Here is a 9,631-nt window from a genome sequence, read left to right as displayed (position 1 = left end):
AACACTTCAGGACAATGTAGGAAACCACAGAGCCGTGTTTACATATTTTTGGAGCGAATCAAGTCACCAGTAAACAAATCATGTACAAATCTGACTTTAGAAAATGTAGCTGAAGCTGTGGTACTTATTTCTTCAAATTTTATATCTATATACTGTATATTTCTCAGTCATGTATAGTCAGTCATACAGCAAATCTGCATCACTAATGTGCAATATACGAAACACTTTGTATCACCTACATGCAATAATGTTTTTCATGTGGAAACATCCTGTATACATTTGTAAAGGTATAACATGTACTTAAGAGTATATACAAATAGTATAGAATATACATATACACATACAGCAGTAAATCTATGCTGGCCTTATCATGGGGTCAAATTTGATATCTTAATTTTCAAAACCAAAATAAAATTTAAAGCTAATAACAAACAAGGAAAGGCAATAAAAAAGTTATTTAAAATTGGGTTGTTGTTGTTGTTCAAATTTGATAAACAAACTCCAAAAATAAAAATTGAAAAGCAGAAAGGAAGCAGATATCAAAAAATTGAAAACCATTTATTTCAAATCACAAACTGTTATAAAATGGACAGATAACTGAAGCAGTGTACCGATGAAATCCCCCGAAAAAAGAAAACAAGAAAAAATCAACAGGCTGTCTGACGAATCAAAAGTACAATTAAATACAGAGATAAAAGGAGAGAAGACACTTAAATCTGATTCGTGTTTTACTCCTGTACAGCCAATAATCTGATATATAATTTCGCCCTCTTTATGCTACTGATAACTAGGTTTTTGTTGTTCAGATTTACTTTAAAAAATGAATTTAACAAATATTTAAACGGCTGGATTGTTTTATATTCCAGCATATTTAAGTTTATTTTTTTATTATGACTTTTATAAAATGCTGTCATAACTGTAGTTAACAGTCTACAACAAACTAATCCACTGTAAAAAAAAAAAGAAAAGAAAAAAAAAAGAGCATCAAAATGATTCAATTTAGATTTAATCCACCTTTTATAGAGTAAAGAACTGGCACTTGTCTAAAATGCAGCTTCCTGCAGCTCCTTCAAAATAAAAGTATTCGCTGTTTTCAACCTGCTTTCATCTTCTATTTGATTTATAAAATTCCAGGTGTTTTTTACGCACCTTTTTATTTTCAGATTAAATGATAAATAATCACCTGAGATGTGGCAAACAAAACAAAAAACGATTCCCCTCTGAAGGTTTTTACTGTGAAGCAGTTGCAGGACCAAATACTGTTATCTACTGTTAGTAAAGACTTGATAAATGGACTTTACTGCAGCCGTGAGTGTTAGATGGGGACAAATGTTAAAACAAAGAATCTCTGCTCGGACACAGGAACAAACAGTGACCCTCTAATCTTCATGAAAATGGTTATGAAAAAATGATAAATGAAGAGCTTGAAAGGCAAAGAAAATGTCTGTCTAAAAATCAAAGAAAATTATCCTGAAAATATGAGATTTTTCTGTATTCCCCCCTCAAAAAAGAAATCAATTAATCGTTGTATTTCAGTGTACTTTTGATTAACAGGAATCCCATCAGTGATGTTTTGTCATTTTCAGGAGTCTCAGCCATGAAAACGCTTTACAAAAAGCAAAAACATTATTTACACTTTCCCAAATCTCTCGGCCCGCTTCATTTTCTTTGCCTGTGGAGAATAGAAAGAAAGAAAACATTAATACACAGCCGGTGTCATTCATTCATCCTTTGTGGTCATTTTGTGTGATAAAATATGTTAGAATTTAAGTCAACAATGGAACATTACCTCGGTGTCTTCTGCAGCAGCTGAACCTGCACTTGTTAAGATGCCGAACCTCTCCTTCCTCTTTTTCAGTTTTTCATCTTCTTCGATCTGAGGAAACAGGTTTTGTATCACGTCAAATGTTTGATGCATCAACTTGTTCCTTTTTTAAAAACGTTTTCTGTATATTATTGTATAAAATTTGTTGACGTGAAATTAGTTTGTATCTGTTTGTATGTGAAACACTGCATGACATATTCTTTCTTTGATCTGCATTTCTTGTATAAAATGTACCAAAAAAATAAAAGTTTAATATTATTATATAAAGCCGTTTTAGACTATTTGCTCTTGTGTGGTCTCTGAAGCTGAAATCTGAGACTCTGACTAAAAACAAAGTTTACGATGAGCTGCCTCTTCGCTTGATTTTATCACGGTAAAGACAAACTTCAGATTTTAAAGGTCAGAAAAGTTCCAAAACAAAACCCCTGAATTAATTTCACACCATGAATTTCTGCCTGATCAGCAGGAACAAACACAAACTCACCTTCTGCGAAACAGACGAAACGTTCATGCCAAACCGTTCCGCTCTCTTCTTCAGCTGATCCACGTTCACCTTCACGAGACACAAACGCAATTAAACGAACATCATCTCTTCGTTAACAGGAGAAATAAAGAAACGAAACATCGGCTAACGGGGATGTTTTTTGTTTTTTTGCAACACTTACAGGAGCTTTACTGTTTGCAACCGCACCTGTTTAGGAGACAGCAGACAGAAAACGTGTCAAATGCTGCATGTTTTCAAAGCAGTAAGACATATAATGATGTTATATTACATCATAAAAACATCATACAAGTGTTTACTTCACACCAGCAACTCCCGTGTTCTGCGAGGTAAAATTACAGTTTTTTTTCCCCAAAGGAGTCTGGTGTCTTTAAAGAGAGCGATAAAAGGGTGGAGTTCCTGTCATAAAAGGGCTGACTGACAGCAAATTAAAGGTGAAAATATTCTAAATATTCTAAATGTAGCGTACACTTAAAAAGATGAAGATAATTTTCGGAGTGTCTTTGTTTGGGTGTTTTGTTGCCGACTCATCCAGAGCTACTCCTGTGTTCTGGGAGGTAAAATCACTGTTTTTGTCAAAGGAGTCTGGTGTCTTTAAAGTGAGGGATGGAACTGTTTCAACTCAACGAGGTAAAGGGCTGTTGAATGAACGAATCACCGTACACTTACTGTACGTCATTATAGTTCCTCTTATACTTGGGAAGTACGAAGGTAGTTTTGTGTCTTTTCTATGCAAGCATAAAAAAGTTTTTTGATTCTTAATTCGCAACTAAACAGGTCGGATTCACAATCAAAACTTTGTGAGACAATAAAGAGGCTGTTTTCATCAGTCTGTGACACAAACCAACAAAACAGTAAAGAATAATTTGGTTTCAATCAAAAAAAAAAATAAAGGTTCCCAATAACAGAGTTTTAAGAACAAAAGGTTCCTGCAGTTTGAAAGCAGCTATAATATGATGAAACGAACAAACAGGATTTCTTATGTGGTTCAAATCAAACCGCTTTCCTGCCAACAAATCACACTGAAAGAATCGATATGTACACAAAAAAACAGTCATTTCAAAATCACAGATTCCCTTTAGTTTACATCAGAACACAGAAAGTCAGTTGAGTGAAGTGAAGAGTGACAACAGACCTGGAGACGGACTTGAAGCCTCAGCAGGTAAACAAAACCTAAAGAAGAGGGGACGATACATTTCAACATAACATTTTATTTATGGTGCTTTGGGGGTTATTTTGCAGTTTTGTCTCGGGTACAAAAACCCTTGAGAACAAAGAACCGACCGTCTGAATCAATATGGACAGGAAAAAAAAAAAGTCGCTATGCCTGAGTTTTGAACCTGGTTAAACAGGTTCGTAATATATGAATACTTGATGCATTAACTTCTTCTTTCCACGACAACATAACTCAGTAATGGATCCATCATCGTTGTCATTGTAGTCTCAAATAGACAAGACTTTTCTCCTCCGTATGTTATTCTGCTGCAGCGGGGGAAAAGGCTCCGGATTTCTATGTATGTCTTGAAAACAATCAGTCGTCTCAGATGGATTTCAGCTCAGAAAGCAGTGCCGGTGCCTTTGCTAAATATCGTCAGGGGAACTTGTTTTGGTGGAAAGATTTGCACAAGAAAAGAAAGTCTGACAGTAAAATATCTGAAATCCTCCACATCTTCATCAAAACTTGACATTTTCAGTGCTTTGGTTTTGTTTTTTTCCAATGTAAACATGACTAAAATTAAATTAAAACATAAAACTGCACATTAAAACTGTGTCAAGACTCATTAAATTCTTTGCTAACCTATTCTCTTTTTTTTTTAGCATCATCAATGTGTTTCTGACAGGAAAGATGGACAAAGCTATCAAAATAAAATCCAAAGTTATTAAAAAAGAGTCGTAATGAAGCCTCACCTGGCTGCACGTATGGCCTTCTTGCTTTCAGAGGTTGCCGGCATGTTGAAGCGTTCGGCTCTCTTCTGTAGTCTCTGTTGAACAAAAATAAGTTAAACTTAATATCTGAACATTATAGATAGATAGATAAATTACACTTTATTAATCCCACAGTGGTGAAATTTATTCGTCACAGCAGCATGTACACAGTATGAACAAATTTACAAATGACTGCTGTCGGAACAAACGACCTGCGGGTGGCGCTCCTTCCTACACTGAGGGTGCAGCAGTCTGCCACTGAAGGAGCTGCTTAAAGCTCCTACAGTTTCATGGAGGGGGTGAGAGATGGTGTCCATGATTGATATCAAGGTTTAAAACAGTCGCGACAAAAACATTCAACTGATAGTTTAATGACGGCCGGAAAAATCAGACTCGCTTCTTTATTACACCGAAGAAGAAAAGTAAAACAGCTGCTTAGACGTCACATACGTCGGAGAGTTTCATCACTCCCATATTGTTTCTGGAAATGTCCGAAAATATCCATGTTATGGGGGGAAATGGTAGATGAAGTGTAAAAAAGAAATACTCAAATAAAAGGTGCTGCATCTTTAAAGAAAAATAAGTGCTGACATTGTTAATGGGATGTAAAAAGATAATTAAAAGAAGTACCGGAAAGGTGATGACCTCGACAAAAAAAAACAAAAAAACACTGCACATTGAGTCTGAGAACAGCATCATTAAAGGCTGCACTCATCCAGGCTCAGAAAACACCCAAACTGCAGCTTTCATATGAGCTGATTTTTTTAAATGTTATGATAAATTGCAGTGACTTTATCTTTCCTGTCAAGTTTAATTGAATATTTTTTTCCACAGATTCAGGAGTTTTTGTATTTTACAAATATGAGAGTTACTGCATGCAAAAGTCTCCTTTCACCTGCACATATCATCAATTAAATAAATATGTTTTTTTTCAGGCTTGTTGAATGGGAGGTTTTATGAGTGTGTGTAAACATGTCATACGTACTTCGCTGCCAGTCGACGGAGGAGTTATCTTCACCACCTTCGTCTCAGCAGGTCTGAAAGCAGAACAAATAAATGAGGACACTTCGTCTTTTTACATCGAATCCGATGACCTACGAAAATCAAACACAAGATGTGAGCACGTTGGGCAAATCAGCATGTCCGTTCTTTTCAGTTGTGCTAGTTGCCTAGCAACCTTTACAGTGATGACAAACCCACTGAAAATTGCCATCATGATTCACACGTCCATCCATCCAGTCCACCCTCACCCGTTTCAACATATTCAGCATGTTTTTATGGTTTTGGTCATATATTATCAAAGAAATTCATTATCACGGTGTTAGACTGCACAAAAGACATGTTTGAGTTCTCTCCGCTTCTAACCAGGATTGTGCCGTTTCCTTAAAAGGTGCAGGAACAGTCAAGAAGTACAGAAGTACTCCGGGACAGAAATAAGGACATAGATTAAATGAAGATGAACTTACTGCTCAGACTCAGTAGATTCAGAATCCTTGTCGACTTTTACGTTGTTGGAACTCTCGACTTTAGTGAAGTCCTGAAATAAAAATGGAAAACGTTAATCTTTCCTTCACAAAAATAAACTAATCCGGACTGAGAGTGAAAAAGAAGAGATTACCACTGCGTCCTCTGCCAGCACGTCGTCTACGTCCACATCTTCTTCTGTTGTTTGGAATATAAAAGAAATAAGTTTCCAGAGAGAAAGAGGGGCAAAGATCCGTGAAAAAAAAATGCAGAAAAAACAGGAACTATAAAGAGGATACTAAATCTAATCATACAAGAACAAACAACATCTAGATTGTACGTGAAAAACTATTTATCTCAGCCTTACTGAATGCATGTTGGACCACCTGTGCACGTGTAACTTGGCTGTTCTTTCTTTTATAAGTGCATGGTACTACGTGAATGTGAGGACAGCATGGAGACGCGGCCTCACCGTGCTCCTCCAGGTAGGCCTGCAGTCGGGCGATGAGCTCCCCTTTGTTTCCTTTGGTGTCCAGACCGCGAGCATCACACTCCTGCCTCAGCTCAGCAAGCTGCAACAGAAAACACACGCACTTCATTCAACGACCAGTAAACAACATCTATGGATCATTCAGAGTAAACGGGACAAAGTATGAGGAAATCTGTGCTGCAGCTGTGAAAATAAACAACAAAAACGCATAAAAAAATATAAATATTGAAAGAATTTATTTTTTTCAAAACTAAAGAAATCCAGACCTAAGGTAGCGTTGCCTGAGTGACCCTGAAGATTCCCTAGCTTAAGGATTTATCAAATAAGTTTTTAGCCTTTTAAAATGGAGATTTGACACAATGGATATTGAAATTAATATTTTTTTATTGAAAACGAAAGTGTTTCCAACATCTTACAAAAGATCTGTGTGTAGTCGAAGTTGATAACAGCTCCACCAAACTATGATGTTTCCCTCTAAACTTCTTCATGGTTTCATTTTAATATAATTAATGTTTGGAAGTCCAAAAGTCTGAAAACAGATTTGTGGATCAGAACTTCCTTCTCAGTAATCATGAGTCGACCATTTATCTGCTTCACTATTAATAATCGAATGATGTCATATATAAAAAAAATACACCAGTCAGAGGGACCAAACTAGCAGTTTTAATACTTTAATTGCATTTTGCTGCTTATTCTTCTTTACTTTTATTAAAATAAAGGATCTGAATACTTCCTGCAAGTTGAATTAAGCCACAGATGAGTAGTTTCGTGCAGTTTTTACACATTGTTATTAATGAATTAATGATTATTAATCATACCAAATCTCCCCACTGTCCGATTAATAAAGTCTAAATTTAATCATTCATCCGTTCTTGAAGTAGTTCGCGTGCTACAGGTATTTTTAGCGGGCTAATGATTAGCTAAGTTGTAGTTGAATGATGCCGTTAATCGAATGAAACCAGGACACAGATGAACTGTTTTAAAGTAATATTACATGTTCAGTATGTTCATTTCCTCCCGGCGAAGTTAACGGCCTGGATTTCGCCTTTAGCTCGGTTGTTAGCTGCAGCTCATTGAGCACACGCCGGCTCTTAGCGTCCACATTTTCTTCTTCGAACCACCTTATTATGCGTCACCCCGCTCTCTGGTCCCGCAGCTACACCGGCTAAAACCAACACTCCGCTAATATAAAGACCTGAGGTTTATAAAAACAGATATATTTTAGAATACGACCCACCTTCAGCTTCTGCAGCTCTATCACTTCGGCCATCTTTCTTTGTTGATGTTTCACTTCCTCCAATCAAACTTCTGACCTCCTTCACTCCGACTTCGTTTCCCCGCAGCGCCTCCTGGTGGACAAACAGAGACACTGCTGGCGTACAGGACCACGCAATGTGGTGATTTTTGAAGAGAAAGAAATAAATGCAACCTCTGCAATTATTATTTTATTTTATTAAAAATGAATATGAGTTTAATACGAATATAAATACAAATACAATACATACAAGAACAAACAAAATAAGAATGACACAGCAATATAATATAACGCTAAGGGGCAGGGGATAAAGATTTATGTACGTTTTAAATTGCTTTTTGCTTTAGAGAGTGTTGAATTGAATATATAAAAAGATAGGGGGAATTTGGTAGACAGTCTGCTAGAACTCCATTTCCAGGATAGTTGGGACGCTGTGTAAAATGTAGATAAAAACAGAATGTGATCATTTTGTAAATCATGTAAACCCATATTAGATAGATAGATAGATAGATAGATAGATAGATAGATAGATAGATAGATAGATAGATAGATAGATAGATAGATAGATAGATAGATACTTTATTAATCCCTGAGGGTAATTTTTATGTTACAGCAGCGTAAAAAAAATGCACATTCTATACAATAAAATAAGATAAATAATATTAAATAAACTAACCTAAACAAAATCTAAACCTAAACAACAGTGCAATGAATTAGAATAAAACAATATACAAAACAGCAGTGCAATGGTGTTATTGTTGTGTGATAGATTTTTGCCAGAGGTGAGTTATTGTACAGTCTTATTGCAGTGGACAGAAATGATCTCCTGTATCAGGAATGATCTCCTGTATCAGGAATGATCTCCTGTATCTGGAATGATCTCCTGTATCAGGAATGATCTCCTGTATCTGGAATGATCTCCTGTATCTGGAATGATCTCCCGTATCAGGAATGATCTCCCGTATCTGGAATGATCTCCTGTATCAGGAATGATCTCCTGTATCAGGAATGATCTCCTGTATCAGGAATGATCTCCTGTATCAGGAATGATCTCCTGTATCAGGAATGATCTCCTGTATCAGGAATGATCTCCTGTATCTGTCCTTGTGACAGCAGCTGGAGGAGTCTTTTGGAGAACGTCCTCCTCTGTCCCTGCAGCAGGTGGAGAGGGTGGTCAGGATTATCCAATATGGATAATAGTTTGTTCAGCGTCCTCCTCTCCACCACCTTTTCCAGGCTGTCCAGTTTGTAGCCGATGATGGAGCCGGCCTTCTTAACCAGTTTGTTAAGTCTGTTGGTGTCTCCGACTCCAATGCACCGTCCACTGACTCCTCCTCCCGTCCATCACTTATACACCTACACTGACTCCTCCTCCCGTCCATCCCTTATGCACCGACCACTGACTCCTCCTCCCGTCCATCCCTTATACACCGACCACTGACTCCTCCTCCCGTCCATCCCTTATACACCGTCCACTGACTCCTCCTCCCGTCCATCCCTTATACACCTACACTGACTCCTCCTCCCGTCCATCCCTTATGCACCGACCACTGACTCCTCCTCCCGTCCATCCCTTATACACCGTCCACTGACTCCTCCTCCCGTCCATCCCTTATACACCGTCCACTGACTCCTCCTCCCGTCCATCACTTATACACCTACACTGACTCCTCCTCCCGTCCATCCCTTATGCACCGACCACTGACTCCTCCTCCCGTCCATCCCTTATACACCGACCACTGACTCCTCCTCCCGTCCATCCCTTATACACCGACCACTGACTCCTCCTCCCGTCCATCCCTTATACACCGTCCACTGACTCCTCCTCCCGTCCATCCCTTATACACCTACACTGACTCCTCCTCCCGTCCATCCCTTATGCACCGACCACTGACTCCTCCTCCCGTCCATCACTTATACACCTACACTGACTCCTCCTCCCGTCCATCCCTTATGCACCGACCACTGACTCCTCCTCCCGTCCATCCCTTATGCACCGACCACTGACTCCTCCTCCCGTCCATCCCTTATACACCGTCCACTGACTCCTCCTCCCGTCCATCCCTTATACACCTACACTGACTCCTCCTCCCGTCCATCCCTTATACACCGTCCACTGACTCCTCCTCCCGTCCATCACTTATACACCTACACTGACTCCTCCTCCCG

The 9,631-nt window shown here is 38.4% G+C and overlaps 1 protein-coding gene across 1 annotated transcript; it reads right to left on the bottom strand.

Moving 5' to 3' along the window:
* Positions 1-539: 539 nt before the first annotated feature.
* On the bottom strand, positions 540-7,498 carry sarnp (SAP domain containing ribonucleoprotein). The gene is made up of 11 exons (XM_069143554.1): positions 7,445-7,498; positions 6,190-6,289; positions 5,872-5,915; positions 5,720-5,790; positions 5,239-5,290; positions 4,236-4,309; positions 3,463-3,500; positions 2,491-2,516; positions 2,310-2,378; positions 1,790-1,876; positions 540-1,672 (listed from the first exon to the last, which is right to left on the bottom strand). The coding sequence occupies exons 1-11, from the start codon at positions 7,475-7,477 to the stop codon at positions 1,631-1,633; spliced, it is 636 nt and encodes a 211-aa protein (XP_068999655.1). The 5' UTR covers positions 7,478-7,498; the 3' UTR covers positions 540-1,630.
* Between the last annotated feature and the right edge of the window lie 2,133 nt (positions 7,499-9,631).

Source organism: Embiotoca jacksoni, unplaced genomic scaffold (genome assembly GCF_022577435.1).
Source record: "Embiotoca jacksoni isolate LCO1_2020_lvr unplaced genomic scaffold, fEmbJac1.0.p SCAF_111, whole genome shotgun sequence".
NCBI lineage: Eukaryota > Metazoa > Chordata > Actinopteri > Embiotocidae > Embiotoca > Embiotoca jacksoni.
Note: the sequence above shows the minus strand (reverse complement) of the source record. Positions and strands in the feature narration are given on the sequence as shown.

Coding starts and splice junctions, on each gene's coding strand:
- sarnp (XM_069143554.1), bottom strand. CDS start 7,477: ATGGCCGAAGTGATAGAGCTGCAGAAGCTGAAG. Junction 6,290..7,444: donor TAGAGCTGCAGAAGCTGAAG/GTGGGTCGTATT, acceptor TTTCTGTTGCAG/CTTGCTGAGCTGAGGCAGGA. Junction 3,501..4,235: donor AAGGCCATACGTGCAGCCAG/GTGAGGCTTCAT, acceptor CCTCTTCTTTAG/GTTTTGTTTACCTGCTGAGG.